The sequence below is a fragment of the Oryzias latipes genome, chromosome 13 (assembly GCF_002234675.1).
Source record: "Oryzias latipes chromosome 13, ASM223467v1".
Taxonomy (NCBI): Eukaryota; Metazoa; Chordata; class Actinopteri; order Beloniformes; family Adrianichthyidae; genus Oryzias; species Oryzias latipes.
In genome coordinates this window covers 28,305,093-28,328,509 of record NC_019871.2, presented here as the reverse complement: position 1 = coordinate 28,328,509, position 23,417 = coordinate 28,305,093, and the positions used below count along the sequence as shown (strand labels likewise).

The 23,417-nt window shown below is 40.3% G+C and overlaps 1 protein-coding gene across 1 annotated transcript; it reads left to right on the top strand.

Annotated features, from left to right (window-relative positions):
• The first annotated feature begins 2,678 nt into the window (after positions 1–2,678).
• On the top strand, positions 2,679–7,267 carry LOC101156669 (collagenase 3). Its single transcript, XM_004075930.3, has 11 exons — positions 2,679–2,839; positions 2,972–3,082; positions 3,231–3,358; positions 3,440–3,588; positions 3,689–3,814; positions 3,892–4,047; positions 4,172–4,292; positions 5,910–6,043; positions 6,115–6,274; positions 6,388–6,491; positions 6,630–7,267. Exons 1-11 carry the CDS (start codon positions 2,723–2,725, stop codon positions 6,731–6,733), a joined length of 1,410 nt encoding a protein of 469 aa, XP_004075978.1. The 5' UTR covers positions 2,679–2,722; the 3' UTR covers positions 6,734–7,267.
• The last annotated feature ends 16,150 nt before the right edge of the window (positions 7,268–23,417 follow it).

The following is a 23,417-nucleotide window of genomic DNA, read 5'->3' as shown; positions in this document are numbered from 1 at the left end:
ATGCATTTATTTTAAAACACCTTTCAAATCTCTCATGGACAGTTTTTAGATGGAAATCAGATTTAAATACATTTTTAGTAAATGTAAACAGGAAGTGATTACCTTGATTACAAAGAGCTGTGAGTTTTCGAGTACCAGATCCGTTTGTTGTCAAGAAACAAAAGCTGGCAGCAGAAATCAAGAATAAAAATAATGGCAGAATTGTGAAATTAAATTAAAGAGAAAGATCCTCACGTAAGAAAAGCAACGAAATGGTTAAAAGGTACTCCAGATGAGCCTTCCACATCACTGATTTTTTTCCAGCTCCACTTTAAGACTTAATAAAGTAAATATAAGGTGTTCCCTCAATACATCGCAATAGACATTTTGAGATCATGCTGGGTTTTTTCAGTGAAATTTTGCTTGTTTAGTTGTTTTTACAGTGCTCTTTGTTCCGCGCCCTGGTTGGCTGAAGATCTTGTCAATCAATCTCCTCTCTCCCACGACTCCTGCACCTTCAGTTTGCCTTATTAAATCTTTGATCCCAAGCAAATTTTTGTTTTCCTTCTCCTGTAATTTTTTCAGCAAAAGTTTGAACTTTGAGAATTCAAACATGCGAAACAAAAAGGGAAAATGTTCATGTCTGTCTGAGAAAAGTGTATAAAATGTGTGGTGAGAAGTTTCACAGCCTTAAACCTTGTGCTATATGGGGTCAAGATGACCCGATGCCTACATTGACGTGTTCTCCCTACCATGACAACGATGGATAAAGGTGAAGAGGATTTCATGTAATCCAGTGAAGACCACAAATCAGTGAAGAAAAAAGGTTCAGAGCACTGTCTAGTGGGTCTGGATGACCCAACTCCCAATGTTAAAGTGTCTAGGATAGAACAAGGGTTAAACATCTTTCACTCATTGCAGGTTATTTTTAGAATGTTATCCCCTCAAAAACAAAGAGAGAACACTGTTATAGAACATGTCAGTTGGTTTTGCTTGCCTCAACATGTAAGTAACTACTGTAGCTTTACCTATTGTTTAGTGGTGTTTGTATTGTTTCCTTGCCTAACTTGAACATACTACCACAGCGTTTTCCTTACTGACTTTATGACAAATTTCAAAAGGACCCTGCCGGCCTTTGAGATCCAACCAAGAACATTGCTTCTCTGTGGTTTCAGGAGAACCTGTTTTTTAACATCAGTTTAAAACTCCTTGAAAATTGAACTTCCATCTTTTTTTGGTTTTTATAATCATGAATATGTAGTTTTCCCACTCAGAAATACAAGAAATGGCCATAAAGGAAAACTAAAGGACAGGTTTTATGAATTGATGTTTTATTTTGTGAATTAGGACTGAGTGTAATCCATTGTTATTTAATTTAAATTTAAGTAAAAATGCTGTTGCCTCTGAAGTAAACAAGTTTTCTTCAATTATTCCACAACTGTGGTACAGAGAAATAAAACCAGATGTTTGTAATTATCGCTAGGCATTGCATGGCGGTTTTCTTGAAAGAACCAAAGAAAGAAAGCTCTTGTTGGAAAAAAAACTACAAAAAACAGGAAAAGTTTCTCCTCAGAATTATTGTTATAATTTCAGATTGATCCTATATGTTGAATTCCTTTCTAGGTAACTTTATCAATACTCAAAAATATGTTCTTCCTGTGGTTTGTAGTGTCTGGTCTGTGACTAAACGCTCTGCTCTTCTGCATCATCTTTGGTTGGAACTGATGGTGGAAGACCCAAAATGCAGGAGACCAAGCTTGGTGACAGGAAATAAAACATTTAATAAACAAACTGAAACATGACAAAACTATGGGAGGAAACAAACCAGTTATAAAACAGAGCAGATGACCTGACAAGGATGAACAGAAACCAAGACACTTAAATAGGCTGAGGGCAATTAACTGAACTGAAGACAGCTGTGGATCATCAACCTGAAACTGGAGTGAATTAAAAAAGGAAACCAAAAACATGACCAAGAAAACCAAACCACTGAATCCTTACAGGAGTTTATCGTTTAGAATTTTTGCAATCCAGGAAAAATGAATCACATTAGAGTAAAAAAAAGTAGCGCATGACCTCCTGAATTCAAACAAACTGCTCCAAATTATCTGCAAAGGAACCCAAATCATAATGGGAGGTGATATGTCAAAATCTGTGTTGGATAGGCAAACATGTCTTTTTTTCTGGGGGATTGCATGTGTCATAAAAGTATGTTAACCTAAAATAAAACACAGAAAACACAAGACTATCATGGGGTCGAGAGCACATCCTGTTTCTTCATTTCATTGTTTTTTTTTCTTTTGTTTTGATGTTGAATCATCTGGATTTAAAATCTTCTTTCTTGAAATGTTAAAGTGGCTTCAGCAGTCCTTTTTTCTGTCTCTGAAAATGTAAAAGAACATTTTAAGGGATATTCACAAAAAGAACAAAGGTTAAGAGTGGAGGTAACATTTTTAAAGAGTTCCCAGAAAGAGAGTTGTAACAAGAGTAAATCTTTCGAAAAACAAATTCATCAAGATCAATTTTATCAAAGGTGATAAATGTTATCAAAGTTTGGTTTCCTCAAACCAGACAAAAATGTACAGACTCAAGTGTATTCCCACACATGGAGGGGGAAGTGGCTAGGGGCTTTTTCCTGAGTCACCAGGTTCTTTGAAAAAAAAAAGTCCACCAAAACAATATAAATACAGCTGAGAGCATCTGGCAATCATTGACAAGTTTGGACAACTTTGTGTCGACAACAATGACAGCTTTTCTGTTGCTCCTGCTGCTGGCCGGTCATACCTTTGCCCTCCCTCTGCAAACAGGAGACTTTTCTTCCAGCAGCTCCACAGAAATAGACGATTACCTTTTAGCCGAGGTGAGAACTGATGACTTACTCTCTTTTTTTTTTATCCTTGGAAAGATGCTTTACATTTGCATTTCTCGTACTTGTCTTGTTTTAAGGCAGGAGGAGTAAATCATGTGACTATTTTTGTTTTATTTCAACCAGAAATACCTTCGACAGCTCTATGGTCTCTCACCTGGCCTCCAAGGTCGAAGGGCAGCATCTGGAGCCTTTCAGACAAAGATCAGGGAAATGCAAACATTCTTCAAACTCAAGGTGAACCACATCGAAAAAACAAACTGAGCGCCATATTCTTTTTCTTTGGTCACAATAGGACACCAAAAAAAGTCACAATGATAAATATTGGATGAATTTATATGTCCTTTTGTCTGGTTATGTATTTTTTGTGCTATCTGTTGTAAAGGTGACAGGGAATCTAGATGAAAAAACCTTAGACCTAATGAAGCAGCCCAGATGTGGTGTCCCAGATATTGGGGAGTACAATCACTTTCCTCAACGCCTGAAATGGAAGCACAATGATCTCACATTCAGGTATGATTCCAGTACTAGTACACTTCTGTGGTGACAATAATATCTGAGAGAGGACTCACCTACAAATCTGATATTCTACAGGATAACAAATTATACTCCAGATCTAAAGAGTTCTGATGTAGACAGAATAATCCGTCAAGCTCTGAACGTCTGGTCTGCTGTCACTCCCTTGACTTTCCGGAAACTGCATGATGGCACAGCTGATATCATGATCAGCTTTGGGTCAAGAGGTACAAAGGCAGCAGACTTCTATTGAAGTAGTTTGAAAATAGCACAGTGTAAACCAAAGTTTTTGAAGATTTAAAAACTTTTCTGGTCTCTACTTTGAAGAACATGGAGACTTTAACCCGTTTGATGGGCCAGATGGCCTATTGGCACATGCCTACCCACCTGGCGCTGGGATTGGTGGAGACGTTCATTTTGATGAAGATGAAAACTGGACCAAAGATTCATCAGGTGAGAATCATCATTATCGAAAGACTAATTTTTCATTTTTAAGATGACCAAATCCAAACTTGTGTTATTCCCTGCAGCTTATAACCTGTTCATAGTAGCAGCCCATGAACTGGGCCATGCACTTGGGATGTCCCATTCATCCGACCCAGGGGCCTTGATGTATGCAGCATATTCTTACAGTGAAGGGTTTCCCTTGGCTGAAGATGACATTGACGGCATTCAAGATCTGTATGGTGAGCACATTTATGAAAATGTCTTTAAATTTGTAATCTGGGCATGGATAGTGTTCGTCAAAGGCTTTTCTTTTCATTAAAAGTTGTTTAAGAGAGACAAACCAATGTCTGCTGTCAATTACAGGTCCCAACCCCAACGGCAAGAAGGTGAAGCCAAAGCCTGATGCACCAAAACGATGTGATCCAGAGCTGAGCTTAGATGCAGTCACAGATCTTAGAGGAGAAACTTATATCTTTAAAGACAGGTACAGCACAATAACTCTATATATCATATAACCTGATCACTTTACAGGAACATCCCTTAAAGCTTTAGACACATTTGCCCTTATGGATCGATACAGGCTGCCTGGGGGCAAAAAATGGACAAACTTGTGACAGACATCCAGGAAAAAGCAGAGTCATAGACCGCTCGGTGAGCCCATGGGACAAAAATGTTCATGCTCATTTTTTCAGTGAACATGCTGTAGGTGACAGGTTGTAGCAAACACATAGAGTACAGAGTGAAGTAAGGGAGACGCAAGCAAGTGGAATGTATTTTCCAACCTCTTTAATCCTGCACACAGTGCAAGAGGCCCATAAGTGCTGTTCATGTAACTCCTTGGTGAAGCATGACTGTAAAGCTACCTTCACACTGCAGAGCATTAATATGTGTTTCAGGCTTTAGCTCATTATTGGACACGTGTCACATTCCCGGTGTGTCTGTAGCTTTAGACTTCAGAGGAAATCCAGCATATTTACCTCTAGTTTAATTTTTTTGCTCAATTGTAATGTCTGGTAAATTAGGTTGGAACTGAAAAAAGATGCCTTAAAATCACAGGACAAAGTTGAAAAGAGGAATAAATTACTCCAACCACAAATACCTAACAGCTTAAAGTCCCACTCTGATTATCTTAAGATCTATCCTAAAAGCGTTCCTAGTAGTCTTTTAATTATGATTATGCCAGTTTTAGGCCAAATAAAAAAACCTGTGTTGTTTTCTAGGGCAGTGTTTGACTGCATCACCCTTACGTCACGAGTGTGTGCAACTTACATTAGCCCTGCAGTCACTTTACAATACACACAGGCGACAATGGTACGTTCCATTGTCATGACGTCCGTTAGGTGGCCGAACGAGCCTCAAGCTAACTGCAAGAGACTGCAAGCTCCACATAAAATGCCGCCGCTGCTGTCTATGACCATCCAGGAGCTCAGATAACCCAAAAACCAGCAGCACCCGTACGGATCTGTGACTAAGGCTTAAGATCTTAATAATCACACAGGAGTTTAAGTCTTTGAACTATGGCTGTGTCCGAATTCCCACCCTAACCCCTAACTACTAAAAAACTATATAGTGTGGCCCCATGTAGTGCCCTGAATTTTAAAAGCAATCTGGACACCATGCTCACTACTGTATTTTTTTTTTTTACAGTGGATATGACGTCATCGATTTTACGAAGTTAAAAGCTATATGATATGAGCATTATACCCATGATTATTTATGAGTCCACTGTATTTTGAAGATAAAAACGTTAATGGTTTATCAAAAAAATACATTTTTTTGGCAAAAATTGTTCTGACACAATGCATTGTGGTCTATATTTGCTGATCAAGTGAGCATAGATGCACACTGGTTTTTCAGAGACTTCTGGGTAATTTCTAGGGCACTTGATTTTGGAATTGTAGATTCGGACAGCACTCCAACTTGTGAACGCTCTATATAGTGCACTATATAGGGGTTAGAGTGGTAAATAGGACACAGCCTATGTTTTAATCTTAATGCTCAAGATGTTTTTACCCTTCAGTCTTTTGGTGGATCCGCGGTGATTGTAAAATCCTCAAGACTGAATCTCTCTTTGTTTGATGCCATTCTGCCTTTTTCTCAGATTCTACTGGCGCCTTCATCCTCAGTTTTCAGAACCTCAGCAGAGCCTGATCAAGTCCACTTGGCCTTTTCTACCCAACAAGGTGGACGCAGCGTACGAAAACACAGAGAAGGATTTAGTGATCATGTTTAGAGGTGAGCACATCTCTGCCTCTGGTTTTCTTTTGATTATTAAGAATACGATTCAAAAACTCTGTTCTTAACAGGGATCCGAATGTGGGCTTTGAATGGATACAACCTTGTGAATGGATACCCAAAGTACATACACAAACTGGGTCTTCCCAAAAGAATAAGGAAGATTGATGCAGCTGTGTACATCAGAGACACCGGGAAGACTCTGCTCTTCAGTGATGAAGAGTATTGGAGGTGAATTGGACACAAGACATATAAGATTTGAATGTGCAATCTTGGGAAACAGGATACACCTTTTTCCACATTGATTTCTGTATTTTAATGTTTCGTTTATTTGTGACTTCTAGTTATAACGAAGCAGAAAGTACCATGGACACCGGCTACCCAAGATCCATAGAGAGAGACTTTCCAGGCATCGGTGATGAGGTCGATGCTGCTGCTTACCGCTCTGGTATTCTTGAAACTGTTAAACACTCACAGATTCACCACTAGATGTCTCTAAATACCAAACCTTCAATGTATAGAAAGATTTTTTTCCTTCTGAGCAGTGGAGGCTGCTATTGATTGTTCCTCTTTGTTTTTCTTTCAGGGTACCTGTATTTGTTTCATGAACACCTGCAATATGAGTACAGCTACATCTCAAGGAAGGTCGTTCGAGTCATGAGAGCCAACTCCATCCTTGAATGCTCATAGGAATGCCGCCATCAATTACAAATATATAGCGGGCTATATGCTAACACACTGTGAGGAATGAGACATCGCAGTGAAACGAAATGCAATTCAGTGCAGAGAAGAAGAAAGTCGTCCAAAAGAAAAGAAGAAGAAAATGTCAATTATTGCTGGTGCTGCTGGATAAACAGTACAAAAATATGATAAATAGATTTTATTATTATTATTTATTATTTAACACTCATGTGTTCTGATTTTTTTTGTCTATTTCATTTGTCTTTTTAATTGTCAAAAAAGGATGAACGACATTCTAAGAACAATGCTGCCTTCTTGTGGTCTCACCACACACAAACGGATAATTTTGGAAAATTTGATATCAACTAGAAAATATTGTTGTAAGGAAATTTGAAATGAAAAACACCCCATGTACCCAGAATTATTGGAGCATATTTTATTTCATGATGATTTTGGTTTCAGCACTGGAGCGCTGTATTAAACAGCTACTTGGATTGTCTGAAACCACATGGAAATGGTTGATTAAATTGGGTTTCTCCACAATTCTGTCTATGATTCTTGAACAGATTATTGTTTTTATTGATATTTGTTTATGTGCAGGAAATTTAGAGACCTCACTTAAAAAAATGCATCAGCTTAAAATAGTACACATACAAGCAACCTTTACGAAATTCAAGGACACTGTACAGAAGCAGAATACCCCTTGTGCTAGCCTATGGGGTCCAGATGACCCGATCCTTACATTGACGTGTTCTCCCTACCATGACAAAGGTGGATAAAGGTGGAAAGATTTCATGTAATCCACGGACACCAGTGAAGATCACAAATCATTGAAGAAAAAAGGTTCAGAGCACTGTCTAATGAGTCTAGATGACCCAACTCCCAACGTTAAAGTGACTAGGATAGCACAAGGGGTAAATAGCACTGCATTCAACTCAATCAAACACATTATGTGACGATCCAAGGTGTGAGAAGTAGCTGCTCGCTTTTGTCACCAGAGAGCGCTCTTGTCAAACATTTGAGTAGGCATCGAAGACAAATAAAGGTCCTTGAAATAAATGTAAATAAAAGCGAAATTATTCAACATTATGATAATATTTCACTGTGATCAAAGCAGTGGGTTTCAGTCCAAATACAGTCTGTACTTTATAGCATGAAGACTGTAAGGGTATTCTAAAAAAACAGAACCAACAGAGAAAATCTAGACTTAATCACTTTAACAGAAAGGGTTGATCCTTTTGAGATCTGTTATGCAACATCAAATATGTTTTACTAAACAGCCTTCTGGGCCATGAACCATAATCCAGACGCCCAGTCATGTGGATGCAATTACAGCCAAGCAGTCCTCTTATCTTCTCTAAACAGAAAGGACGGAGAGTGTGCTGCATCACCCTGTGTTCCTCTTCAGGTTAACTCCAACAAAATTGTCTTTCAAAGATCACAGTTGTCTATTTTTGCATCAGACAGTCCTTTTCGAGTCTTATCTAATTGGCAGATAGAATATTATAAAGGTTATAAGCAAAATAGCTTTAAAACCAGCTAAAGAGAGCAATAACTGTTTTTGGTTTGTTGTGTGCAAACTTTTGTTTGCACACAACAAACAAAACAGGATCCACTCATGAGTTTACCCTTCAAATGTACTAAACTTCTGTTTCTTTGTAACTGTGTGTCTATATAGAAGACTGAGAAGGCATCTTTGAGAACACACTGTGCAGTCACGGTGCTTGGGTGTTTTTTGATCTTTTGGTGAGATTAACAAGAGTTTCCTGTCTCTTATTTTTCACAGTCATGCACTTCCTTCCTGATCATTTGCACACACACATGGGTCTAGTTTTCCATACCTGAGTTCTAAATATTTTTCTTTTTTGCATTTTTTAAAAATGTATTTCGCTTTTAAAGACTCACTCTACGAAAATCAGGTTTTGAACATGTTCTGACAACATTTTTCCGATGATGAAGGACAGGTATGAAGAAAATTAAGCTTCAAATTGCATTTCAGAGTATTTCATTATTTAAATTGTTGTGAATCAGGAGCAGACAAAAAAAATGCAGTCTAAAAAAGATTGTTAATATGATGTAAAAAATACACTGGGTGAGCCTCAAGCTCCCTGCTCCGCTCCATTCTGATGCATCCACCTGCAGACAAATAGATCCATGAGCGTATTTGTTTTCCTCGTCTGAGCTGGAATCTGGATCTAAACTGTACGGAGGGATAGCTACAATACTGCTTAATATTTTCGTTGTACTGGTTATTTTAGGTTGAGTGCGTGAGGGACTGTAAACTAGCAGGAGAGTGCAAGAAACAGGGATCTCTCGGCAATAAGGAGGGAAAGTGGTGGCGGGGTCGCATTGTGCCAACGGTCCCGCCCACAACTCAAAGTGTGCATTGCCAATAACCTCCTGCTGCTCTGCAGAAGCCATTTCCTAGAAAACAACACAGGTTTTTGGATTTTTGGCTAAAAATGTCATAATCATAGTTAAAAAACCACTGGGAACACAGAGTGGGACTTTAAGCTGTTTGGTATTTGTGGATGGAGTAATTTATTTCTCTTTTCAAGTTTGTCCTGTGATTATATCCCTTGTGCTATCTCAGATGACCCCCCCCCCCCCCCCTTACTTTGACGGGTTCTCCCTACCATGACAAAGGTGGATAAAGGTGGAAAGATGCCATGGAATCCATGGACACCAGTGAAGATCACAAATCAGTGAAGAAAAAAGGTTCAGAGCACTGTCTAGTGGGTCTAGATGACCCCACTCCCAATGGTAAAGTGCCTAGGATAGCACAAGGGTTGAGGCATCTTTTTTTAGTTGCAACCTAATTTACCAGGCATTATAATTGAGAAAAAATTTTTAAACTAGAGGTAAATATGCTGTATTTCCTCTAAAGTCTAAAGCTACGGACACACCGGGAATGTGATACGTGTACATTAATGAGCTAAAGGCGCATTCTTGAACATGCATTTAGCTCCCAGTGTTCACACTGGATGAACAGGGAGGGGCTTCTTCTTCTTTTCTTTTTCTACTGTTTGCCAGCGCATGCCTGCCACCTACAGTTGGAAAAGGGTTTGTGTGAAATGTCGTAGCGGTGCAAATGTCTAAATTTTCCCTCGATGATCAGTTTTCAAACGGTTGATAGGTCTTTGAATTAAAAGATTTGCCATCCATACATCACTACCAAATCTGAGGCCCTGATTCTTCACAGTTTGGTGCGGGTTAACTTTAATGCGCTCTCATAGGCTACACGTTTTGTACATAGAACCATTGAACGCAGTTGTACAAATTTGCGTTTTGAACCCAGAAGGCCGAAACGCTCGTTTACTTAAACTTTTCATTGGAAATCGAGGTTGGTGTGAGCGTAGCTCTACATGCTCGCCCAGCACTACTGGACTAACATAATGAGAGTTTGATTGGTTTTGACTTGGTTTCAATAAACATATAAAACTCTGAACTTATCTGTTCACTTATTTAAATATAACAGTTATTAATAAATAAATAGCAAAGTAAATAAAAAAGTGAACTACTAAGTTGGAGGTTGTTTGGAAAAGACAGAAAACACGGAGAATAAAAGTGTCCTTCCACAGGGAAAAACCTTTCCAGCCAGGAGCTCCTGATGGAAACCAGATGGAGGAGAATAACAGGGTATATCCAGTTTCCTCTGGGAAACTCCCTCCACACTCCCCCAATTCAAGGTGATGCAAGCTTCCCGAGCAGGCTGCATGGGAAGGAGAGTGGTCATTTTACAAAAGGCACTCTTTGCAACATGAGTGCAAAAGCACATTGTTGGAGTTTTACTGCCATTGTTTGACTGGGTTTGTCTGTAACGCTGTGTTGACAAATTCCGCTTTGAGAGGTTTTAACTGTGTGTGTGCTTTTGAAGAAATAATCCTGGTATCACAGTGTTTACCTGATTCTTGTAGCCTCTTCGTGTTTCTCTCCTGGGAATCAATAAAGCCTCTGAATTACTCTTCTTCGATTCTTCAAAACAGAACCAAGTTGCAGATAAAGTGCAAAACTTATCTGGCTACTTTATTCCATGTTAATGATGCTACACGTAACCGTTTATTGTCAAATAATAAGATGTTTCTTTAAAACAACCACTGGGAGCTCGGCCATTTGCATTCACTACATTACCATAAATGTCACTCAACAACAAAAAAATTAGATGTTTTTCAATTAATCTGACCGTTGGTTCTCTTTTCCTTCAGGGGTCGCCCACAGCGAATGAGCTTCCACTGATTGGTTGGGCCTTCCTGACACAACCCTGTATTTTATCCGGGCTGGGGTCCGGCACAGGAGACCCAAACTTGGCCCCCCTGTGGGCACATGGTTCAGCAGGGGACTTTCCCGGGGACCCGCACTGGATGAAGCTCATCCTGCCCCCTGGGAATTGAACCCTGTCTTACACACAGCCGACTGAGCCATCCAGTCTCTTAAAAGTCTTTTGACTTGGGAGCCCAAAGCTATGATGTTATCACTGCAATCATGATTAGTGTCATGGACCTCTGGAGGCTTACTGGTTTAGGTCCTGTGTTTGCCAGGGTCAAACATGGGTGGGATTTGTGCCCAGCAGCGTTCAGTCCATTAGTGGCTGCTTGGGTGTCTATGGACTCACTGACTTCCAGGTATGATTGTGAGACCAGGAGAACAAGATCTCCTTGAAAAACAAACTTGATCCATTGTAGAAATAACAGTTTAAACTGTCATTGCATGTCAAACACACTTTACATTTCATGGGAAACTATCATAGTTGCAGCTCGTGTCTAAGTTTGAAACCAAAATCTCCACCTGGTTTGTGGAAGACAGGTGACTGTGCTGATCATGTGTGACCCCCCCCCCCCCCCCCTATATGGTGCTGTGGAGGTTCAGGAGAGCACCTCTTTGAGTGACACACTGATCCATCAACTCTGTCTAAAGCAACATCACAGCAAGTGTCTTCACTGGCTGCTGCAGGAAAACCCGTTCTACTAAAGACGCTTTTACATACAAACACCCACAACTCAACTACAGAATAACGAAACTAAACTAACATTGCACAATTCTAAAATCAGACTGTACCCCATGCAAGTGTTTCCTTTTATTGACTAGATATTTTTGACCTGAATTTTTTAATGTATCGTAGATTCTTTTTCAAAGTTATAGTTGTGGCAGGTTCTCGTTACCTCTTTTCTTTTGCTCTACTGTCATGCTCTATTATTTGCTGCTACCTGCGTGTCTGGCGCTGGTCCCGTGTGGATGCCGCCTGCTGATTGAGTGTTCTTGAACCCACGTATAGCGTGTTCTTGAACACGTGCCCAGTGTGTGTGGACCTTGAATGCAGCACAATGCTGCGTTCACACCAAAACGCGATTTGCGCAGCAGAGGGTGCCAGTTTCAATGTAAAGTCCATAGGCGTGTTTTAGAGGAACCAGCACCTCGTCTGGATCGTCGGCGAGACCAGGCGGCTGACGGCGGGGAAAGGCGCCTGAGATTAAGGTGGACACTGAGCTGCAGCGAGGTTGAACTATAACAGGAAGTTGTGGTTGTCCTTAACATTCGGTTGAAATTTAATATGCTTTTCCCCCTTTGTTATGCTTCTTCCATGAGCTATTATATCATTTATATTCTTTTGAGTTTTTGTTTTGTTTTTTTTAACTTGTCCTGTCCGACAGCTGGGTTGACAGATGAGAGCTGAGGGCCTCTTGTGTTGGACATATTTTACTTAAACAAGAGGGGTTATGAATCTTCTGACAAAACAGAGGTATATTTGAATAAACCCCTTTTGTAATTGAGGCCAAACTTTATTCATTTTAATCGTATTTGAAAATCTTTTGTGTTGGACCGGAAGGAAAAGGAAAGAAGGGAAGAAGAGAGAGGGATGTTAGAGAGGGGGGGATAACATAAAAGTTTTTTTATGTTTATCATTATGGTCAGGTTCAGATGTAATACAAACAAGCCTGTCCACACACACACTCAAATGTTATAAACACACCTGCTAGCTGCGAAAATGTCGACATGTCAACATGTACACAATAGTACACAGATAGTGTTCACACACGCATTCTTATGCCTTCAAACCAATTAGTGTGAAACATTTCATTCAAACCTGCAAATTTGTGTAAAGGTGAGCTAAAATCTGTGCTCAATTGAGTGTTTATATTCTTCTAAAATGGATGATGGAATATAAAAAGGAGGGAGAGCGCCCAACCATCCCCACACCAAGACCCCCGCCGCAGTGGCAGCCGGAACCCCCCCAACGCCACACAGCAGCAGAGAGAGAACAACCGCCCCCGGGCGATCACATCCGCCACCCAGGCCAGGGCCAGCAGGACTGCCACGGGGCCCCCAGAGAGCAGGGAGGCATTGGGTCACAGAGAATTCAGCTCCTGCTCAACCAGGAGAGCAGCCCCTCCGCCGTGCAGGGAGGGCCCAACGCAGGGCCCTTTCCCAGAAGAGTGCCCACAGCCCCAGACGAGCACCTCATCACCACCCAGGAGTTCTGGGCACCCCCCCCGCCCCAACCCCAGACATGAGCCAGGACCCCCCAAGGGAGACCCGCCCCAGGCAGCCACCCACCCGGCCCACGGTTGGTCCAGGAGAGAGCAAGGCAGGGGCCGGCCGCCCCCGCCCAGGAGGAGGACACCCAGGGGAAGAAGGGGTCCACAGGAAGTGTTGTAAACATGGCTCGACCAGGCTCGCCCACAGATGGAAATTTGGCGAAGCCCAGTACTCAGGGTCAAGGACCAGAACCCACACCACAGGGACAGGAATACCCCCAGGCTCAGATGTGATGTGATCCCCGGCTCTTGGTCTTGCCAGAGAACTCAGGGATCCCTCTCCCTGTCATGGTTTGGGTTTCTTTGTATTGGTTTTTGCTCTCCGTCTTGTTTCAGTCATGTTTGAGTTCTGTTTCCTGTTTTATTTTGAAAGGTTTCGTGTTTTGTCATGTTAATGAGTTTTACTTCCTTGGTCCCAATCTGCCCTGATCACGATAACCTGTGTCTTGTCAGTCCTGTTTGTATATAAGTATATAAGTCTTGTCTCTGCCTTTCCTCTTGTGCTGGCGGGTAGGGCACTGATGGGACAGTGCCTGATTACTCACAGTGTCCAATCACCCCCCTCCACCCCCCCCCCCCCCACCACCACCACCAAGAGGCCCTAAATGTCTGTAATGCAGTTAAAACTGGCGGGTAGGGCGCTAAAAGGACATCTGCTGCTTGCTGGCAGTGAAGTCCAGGCGCCCCCCCACCACCACCAACACCACCAAGGGTCCTACATAACCGAGAGGGGGGGGCTATTCCAATCATGGGAGGGGGGCCACTGCCAAGTAGCTCCTCCCCCCAAGGTGCAATGCAGGCTGAACACGCTCCCCCCCATCACCCTAATAGGAGATTATGAGGTTATATTCAATAAAATATAAAATATTTTATACTACTTTAATTTTATAATACTTTTATATTCATTTTAATGTTTAATGTATGCAGCCTCCTTCTTTATCAAAAGTTATTTTCTAATTTAATTGTCTTATAATTATGGCCCGCAGCACTCACAGAGTGCAAGGACCATATTGTAACTGCTACGAGGGTCGAACACTCAAAAAGGTCCAAAACGTCAAAAAAACGCGTCAAAACGCCAAAAAATGGGGTCAAAAGTCGCCCAAAGCACACAACGACACGACAATTGTGTAACGCAACAAAAATAAACACACACACGCACAACACCCCCGCACAAACGACAAATTTGTAGTCGCAAAAATGACGACAAAAACACAAAAAAGCCCCAAAAAGTCCTCAAAATACGGGTTTAAAGCCAAAAAGACATGCCCAGCCTATAGTAAAAGACAGGCCGCATTGAAATACATAGGAAATCCTAACCGCAAAAACTTCTATATTGTTTCTGCTTCGTTTCTTATTATTCCCGTTTCTAACGGATCCGTTGATCGCAAATTTGACCCCCGCCACATACCCGAAAACTCACCAAAATTGGAACACACCTAGGATAAATTGAAAATGAATTTTCGGCAAAGAGAACGCCACCCCCCCGAAGTCGATGACATCACAGCGAGCGATCCCGTCAAAAAGATGAATGGGCCGAAAATTGCTTATGGGGCCAAAAAAAAATATTTCAAATTAGAGCAACGAAACCAAAACACGCGTGTTGGAGATATCCCAAAGAAGTTATGAAATCATTATGGGATGGCCACACGACCTACGGCTTGGCGGCCATTTTGTGACGAACTCTATGAAATGGCAATTTTCGTGTTTTTTCACAATATGGGAAAACTACACTTTTGTTTAAGCGATTTTCACGAAATTGCATACACATGCCACAAACACGATTCTACAACTATCAAAGAAGTTTTGTTGACCTTTGACCTTGGGAAGGGGCGGCCATCTTGAATTTTCAAAAAAAAGCACCATTAGTAACGGATACAAACGAAAACTCGTCCTAGGGATTTTTATCGATCTTTTTGAAACTTCTCGGGCATCAATGGCAAGCTACTGTGGACAAAATGTTGGAATTAGAAGTTGTAGAATTTGAAACACGTGCGCGTGGCGAATTCGCAACCGTCGCCATTTTAGCTAGCTGGCACATATTTTATCGGAATAGCCTAAAACTGAAATATGCGATACCCTGGCCCACACTGAACAAAACGATGTCACATACGACAAAATCGATAAAAGAATGTGGCCGTGGTAAACAAAAAACCGTCGCAAAAAAAAGTGCTGACTCGGCAAAAAAAAAATTTTTCGGATTTTATTTTTAAGAATCGGCTAACGAAACCCAGATAACTTTGTCGGGTTTATCCAAAGAAAGTTTTTAAATCATTACGTGATGGCGACACGACTTACGGTTTGGCGGCCATTTTATGCCAAAATCTGCCATTTTGAGTTTTTCGCGTTTTTACGCAATATGGAAAAATGAACTTTTTTTCGAGCGATTTTCACGAAATTTGACGCGCATGTCCCTAGCCTAACTCTACAATCACCTCTGGAGTTTCGTCGACCTTTGACATCGGGAAAAGGCGGCCATCTTGAATTTTCTATAAAAAACACCTTTACCACCAGATTCAAACGTAAACTTGTCGTTGGAATTTTCATCGAGTGTCTCGAAACTTTTTGGGCATCAATGGCAAGCTACTGTGGAAAAAATGTTGGAATTAGAAGTTGTAGATTTTGAACGGCGTGCGCGTGGCAAGCTAGCAAAGTGGCGCACTGTTATAACTCCCATGCATTTCAATACAATACAGTGAAAATTGAATGCATGCACTAATGCCTGAAACAGAATACATTGAAAAACACTGGATATGGACATATAAGGAATGTGGGCGTGGTTAGCATAAAACCACTGTTGCTAAGGACGACAAAAAGTTTACTTTTACCGATTTGTCTGAAACTGATGTCAATCTGTTCGTCCTCCCGAGGGGACCAAAACATAAAACGGTTGCTATGGAGATAAAATCAACAGAAAGGCCGCCATTTTGGAAAAAGTGGGTTTTTTATCAACTTATGACATATAGCTCTCAACAATGGAGGAATGTGTTTTTCTGAGTCAGTTGATGATGCTGATCACAATGCTAGCACTTTTAGCCACATTAGCATAGCTAGCATAGTTAGCAAAATTAGAATTTTAGGTAATGTGTTTTTCTGAGTCATTTGATGATGCTGATCGCTATGCTAGCACTTTAAGCCACATTAGCATAGCTAGCATAGTTAGCATAATTAGCATATGCAGTTTTGACTAGCCATTATCAAAAGTGGGCGGTGAGGGCGGTGAGGGCGGTGGGGGGGTTTGGGCGGTGGTGCGTAGAGTTGGGCGTGGAAGGCGGGTTGCGTCTGCGGGCCATACAACGCCGCTTGCGGCTTTAATTGCATTTATTCTTGTATATCCTTTTTATTTATGTTTTTAATTGTTCTTTTTAGTTTTTAGGTAGAAAACAAATTTTTAAAAAATAGCTGCTGGGCTGATTCTGGCTCATTGCAGTGAAGCTTTTAATGGTCACTGTCCCTGAAAAATAAATAAAATTGATGTAAAAGATAACTTTTAAGTTAAACTCCTTTTGTTGCATTAATGCAAATGTCTGTCTGATGTTTAGCATTAAAACCTAAATGATTATTAGTAGAAAAAATTTAAGAATAAAATGTTTTAAGTAAAATTATTTCTGATAAAGTTATCTGAGTTTTTTAATTACCACAACCATTTATATAAACAGAAATATTTTCTTGATTTCCTTCATTGAGCACTTCTGTTCAACAGAAACAGCTGCCTGGGTCATCTCAAACATGTCTAGGGATTCTTCTTCTTTTGTCTTTCTGCTGTTTATTAGCGCTCGTGCGCCACCTACAATAGGTAGAGCCTCGGAGCAAAATGAGGTACAAATCCCGCAAATTTTGCTCCAAGCTTTTTGTTTTCTGTTTCTATTAATGTTTGTCTTGGAGTCATATTTAACAGAAGGAAACAAACCGCAATTATTAATTAGATAAGCGGACGCCACCTATACGTCACTATCAAAACCGAGTCCTTGATTGGTTACAGTGCCAAAGGTTTAACAGGTATGCCATGCGAAAAGAGTCATAATTTGTCAAAAAAGTGCCGTAAAGAGGCCTAAAAAACATCCCTTTTAACACGCATTTACTCATCGTCTTGTTGTTCCAAGACGGCGGACTTTTTATCATGCACAAACCGCGCTTCCAAAACGCTGTTCTAGTGTATTCAAAACCGCAGCTTTAACCTTTGCCCAATCTTAGATGACCCCACCCTTACATTTACGTGTTTTCCCTACCATGACAAAGGTGGATGAAGGTGGAAAGATTTCATGTAATCCATGGACACCAGTGAAGTTCACAAATCATTGAAGAAAAAAGGTTCAGAGCACTGTCTAGTGGGTCTAGATGACCCAACTCCCAACGTTAAAGTGCCTAGGATAGCACAAGGATTACAACTCTGTTCTAGTGTTTTCAAAGCTGTGCGTCCAAAACACCATTTTAGTGCGTTCAAAATTGTATTTTTGTTGTGTCACACACGCGCTTTGAAAACATTGCATACATTATTTGGATAAAGGGCTACTGCCATAGATGGTTAACATCTGAATGATAATATTTAAAGAAAAGGTTCCCCAATTTTATTTCATTTTTCCCCCATCGGGTTAAAACGGGACGGTGAGCCTTCTAACCGGGTCACGGAAACACTGCGACTGCCATGCAGACACAGAATCTTTGAATGATCTCATGAACCCAGACATGGAGATGCGATTACTGATGTTTTTGTAGAACTTTTCTTAAAAGATAAACCTGATCTCTAAACATCATCTGTGTCTTCCATGCATTGTAAGTGAGATAAACACAGACAGGCTAAAAACATTCGCTGGTATCTCCTCCCACAAGCGAAACCTCGTGGCCTGGGATATTTGAAAAAGAGGCTTGGCTGAGAATTCAAACCTCTGAGCTGCACGGTGCTTTGCAGGCATGCAGATGTGTTTTCACTGCACTGCAACAAACCAAAGGGCACTTGGGGCAGAAAAGCTTCTAAATCCCCTTTAAGTCTGCAAACACTAGAAGTTTAGAAGCTCTAAAATGCTTTTTTGCAATGCACATGAAGGACACCTTAAAGGTTCAACACAATGAGGTCATATTGGGGGAAGTACATTAAGCTCCTTAAATAGCTTGATTCTCAAGAGGATTTTTCCAGGGGTGTTGTATTACTGACGTCTGATAGTTCTTTAATTAAAAGCAGAGCATTTACTTAAGATATTCTGGTTGCCTGAACACATTTTGTGTAGCTCAGATTGTCCCTTTGCATCAAAGCAATTACATCTCACAGCTGAATATCCCACAGCACAGCAACACAAAATAGCATGCTTGAAGACGTTGATCTCAACTTTGACAGTTCGTGTTGTTTAGCCTTTCATCAAGCCGTTGGGTGGTTTGAAGAACGAAAGAAAACGCATGTTTTACACTGCAAAACAAAATAGCACCAAATACTATGTATTTTAGTTTCTACTTTATTTTATAGCACTTGATATAAGACAATACTAACTTACTAGTAACTTTTTAGGAAGATTATCTACTGTTTCAACCTCTTGAATTTCTTGTTGAGTTATTTGGTCTCTAATTAAACTTATTTTTGGACTTCAAATTTACATAAACTTTTGACAACTACAACTTAAAATGTGTAATTCTAGTCTTATTTTTATTAGTCTAGTAATAACAGTGTTTTTCAACCTTTTTTTAGCTAAGATAAACCTTTTCCTTGACATAAATCCGGCAGCAGACCAGCAACAAACAAAAAACAAACTCTGTAGTCTGTATTGATCTCCAGTTTCTCCACCATCTCACATGCAATTTTTGTAATAATTGAGGCAAAAAAAAAGCTTTTTTTCACCTCTATTAACAAAAAACATCTAATATTACATTTTTTGTACTTCTTTTGAGAAGTACATTTTTTTCTGTGTATCTTTGACTATCAGCACATTAAACACCCACTGCCGTCAGATTTTGTTATTTATTGTAAAAGTGTTCCCAATGGTCTCTTGATTATAATTATGCTATTTTTTGCTATCCAGGCATGCAGTTTAGATCCAGATTCCAGTTCAGACTAAGAAAATGAAGAAGTACACGGATCTATTCGTCTACAAGTGGATGCATCACAATGGAGCAGGGCAGGGAGCTTGTAGCTTGCTGTTGTAGCTTCTTCGTCACAGCTATAAACTTTTTCCAACGGCCTTTTTTCATCTGCTCCTGAAACCCCCGAATTCAACAAAGAAATGCTCTGGAATTCTAAGCTTAACTTTCTTGATATATGTCCTCCATCATCAGAAAAATGCCACAAGAACATATTCAGAAAACCAATTATTATCAGTGTGGGTCTTTAAAAACTCCCAGAATTATCTACACCAGCATGCAGAAAGCTTCCCCTCTGCCATGTTGTCCTGTCAGATCAGATAACGTTTCAGTGGCATTCATCCCCTCAGGCTTGTCTTTTTAAAAGCGTTCTGAGAAATGTGAGGCTTTTTCACATTTTTGCAAGCATGAAATGATGGCCTTTTTTTTTTGGGAGATAACAAATTTTTTTGGGAGATAACAAAAGAAAGACATGCTTACCTTTTTAAACATTTCATCCCTGCAGTACCAAATTCCAACATAGATTGCGATGCTTTTGACAATCCCCATCTATATTGTTATGATTCTTCTGTTGTTCCTTTAGATAGTCTTCGAGTTATAAAAGCCGCTTATATAAATAAAGCTTTTCAAAATAAAAGCAAAAGATGTCATGCTGGATCATGCAAACAGCTTAGGAGCATATACCCTTCTCAGTTTTTACACAGGTTGTCCCAGACTGAGGAACAATTTGGATTGCACTGAACGAATCTGAAAGTACAAACACAAATGTTAAGGTTTTTCAGTATAGCTTTTCTTTTTTTAATATCATGTTATGGAAAAAAAGACACTGGACCTACAATACATAGGTCATCTAAGTCAGTAAGTTTCAGTTTTGCAGTTGACCCATTGACTTATTAACCATTGTGCTATCTTATGGGGTCCAGATGACCCCACCCTTACATTGACATGTTATTCCTACCATGACAAAGGTGGATAAAGGTGGAAAGATTTCATGTAATCCATGGACACCAGTGAAGATCACAAATCATTGAAGAAAAAAGGTTCAGAGCACTGTCTAGTGGGTCTAGATGACCCAACTCCCAATGTTAAAGTGCCTAGGATAACACAATGGTTAAAATAATCTTAGATGGCAAGGTTACCTTTATGTCTCTCCTATTAGCAGTTGTGTATTAATTTTCCTAGAAATCTATTCTTTATATACATGTTCTAAACTTATTCTGAATACACGGTGGAGCAATCAGTCACCGATTCTGGAAGTTGTTCCAGTTAAAAAATAAACAGCCATTAACAACCTTGTTCCTCCATATCTCTTGGATCTTCTCTGCACTCTCCTGACCTCTTCAGTCCTACTCCTCTGTTCACTTGTCTGTATGGAGTACTACTTGTGCCAGCATGCATGCATGTGGAGGACAGTCCATTTAGCTTGTGGAAAAAAGCTTTTTTAGCATCCTGCTCGATCTGCAGCTGATGCTCCTGAACCTCTTTCCAGATGGCATGAGGGGGGAACAGTCCACGGGAGGGATGCTGGGGGGCCTTAATGATGGAGGTTGCTCTGCGTAGGCAGCGCTGCTCGTATAACTCCTGCAGGACCGGGAGAGGTGCACCTAGAATCCTGCTCGCAGACTTAACAATCTTGCTGAGCCGTTGTTTGTCCTGAAGTTGGCAGCTGCCAAACCAGGATGTAAAGCTCTGTGTCAGGATGTTTTCAATGGTGCCCTTGTAGAAGGTGATGAGGTGAGGTGTTGGATGAATGTTTTTAAATGGTGTACAAGTGCCAAAAAAGGCGTCTTCAAATAAAATGTATTATTATCATTACCAACAAAAACAGGAGAGAGGTCTTTAATGTTCATTACAGGCTCACATCAACTGTGAGTTTATCTGTACTTTGAAGCAGAAAATAAGAATTACAGAACAGATCTGTTACTTATTTAAGAAGTGATTCTATCCTCCACTCATTACCTGTATTACTGGCTCCTGTTTGAACTGGCCATCTGTATAAATAACAGCTGCCCACAGTCTTAAATAGACTTCTCCACCATTGTCAAGAACAAAGAGCTGTCTAAGAACACCAGGGACAAGCTTGTACATCTGAAGAAGACTGGGATGAACCAATGTACAAAACCAAGCAGCTCAGACAGAAGAGATCAACTGTTGGAGCAACTATTAGAAAATGGAAGAAAATACAAGACCACTGACAATCTCCCTCCACCTGGGGCTCCATGCAAGATCTCACCTGGTGGGGAACAAATGATTTTGAGAACATTTAGGAAAAACTCCGGACTACACGGGAGAACTGGTCAATGACCTGAAGAGATCTGGACTCACAGTAACAAAGAAGGTTACTAAAGGTAACAAATTATGTCATCGTGTTTTCAAATCCTGCAGAGCTCCAAAGGCCTTTTCTAGAGACCATCTGGACGATGATCCGGAGGAGGATTGGGAGAAGATCAGATGAGACCAAAATGGAACACTTTGGTATGAACTTCACTCGGCATATTTGCAGGAGGAAGAATACAGATTTTCATCTCAAGAATACAATAGTCACTGTGAAGCATGGGGGTGGAAGCATCATGCTTTTGAGGCTGCTTTTCTGCAAAAGGGACCAGGACAACTGATCTGTATTGAGGAGAGGCTGAATGGTGCTGTGTATGGTGAGATCTGGACAAAAACCTCCTTCCATCAGTGAGAGCATTGAGTGTCAAAAGTGTCTGGATCTTCCAAGATGTCAATGACCCCAAACACACTAACCAGGCAACGAACGAGTGGCTACGTTAAAAAGCATTTCAAGGTTCTGGAGTGGACTCACCTGGATCTTAATCCAATAGATAGAAAGTCCGCCCCAGACCATCACAGCTCTTGAGAAGATCTGCATGGAAGAATGGACCAAAAAAGCAGCAACAGTGTGTTCAAACCTGAGGAAGCCAGAGTTTCAATGCAAAGTATTGAAGTGAACTTTTGTTGACCAAATATTTATTTTCTGCACTTGTATGCAAATAAATTCTTTGAAAATCCTATGGGACAACTTGAGAATAAGGGACTGGCAAATACTTTTTTGCCCCCCTCTGCTGAATTTGTTCCGGTTCTAATTAGTTTTAGGTGGAGTGATAGCTACCTAAAAAGTTCAATTAAAAACCACAAGTGTTCAACAATTTGGAATAGAAAAGGCTGTAGCATACTGTGGTATCATACTACATGAAAAAACAAAACACTAGTTTGAGCTCAAACTTAAAGAGCTTGACCTGTCTATACTTGAAACTTTGGTGCTTTGGATCATCCGTTCCAAAGCACCGATCCGAAAAGATCATGCCTGATCTTTCTCTGAATATTTTTAGCAGTTTTGGTGCATAAGTGGCTTCTTTCCAAAAACTGCTTTTTAACCGGGAGACATAAATATTTCCCACTGAGACTCAGGTCTGCTGCATCAATCTGGTATAATCAAAGAGAAGGTTATCTCCAACAAGCTCAACTCAGTCTTTTACAAATAATGCTTTTAATGTATTATACCCTTTTTGTGTAATCAGAAAAAGATATATATTTCTTTAAAAAAGGACCAAAGATGATTTGTCTTCAAAGATCTCTTTAAAGTTCTGTTTATCTCCGCTAGTTTTAAACTGGATAAATCACCCCACCCTGTTCTCTACTGGATGTTTTTTTAATACGTCTTTGAACTCAACATCAAATGGATCATATTTAGCAAATATCTGAGAAAGCACATAGTACTTAGCCTAAAAGGAGACTTGGCAAATCAAACCAGTACTTAACTGGTGATGAATTTTCCAAATTTACTTTGTTCACATTTCACTTACAAAAAAAGAACGGATAATTAGTCCTTTAATTTCAGTAAATCCTGGGCTTTCCTGCTGGTTCAATCCTCAGAATTTCCTTGGATTCAGAGGTAAACAGTAGGAATTGTTACAGAGGGGGACAGTGTTTCCCCAGATGCTTTGAGTTTATTTTTTAGGGTTGAGCTTCGTGTATAAAAGTCAGACTTTAAATGATGTCTGGAGTGCAGAGAACAGTAAAAAGGCAGGAAAACCCCAAAAAAAACTTATTAAACTTTTTATATTTCTTCTCAAAATGAAACCGTTTTGTGACGT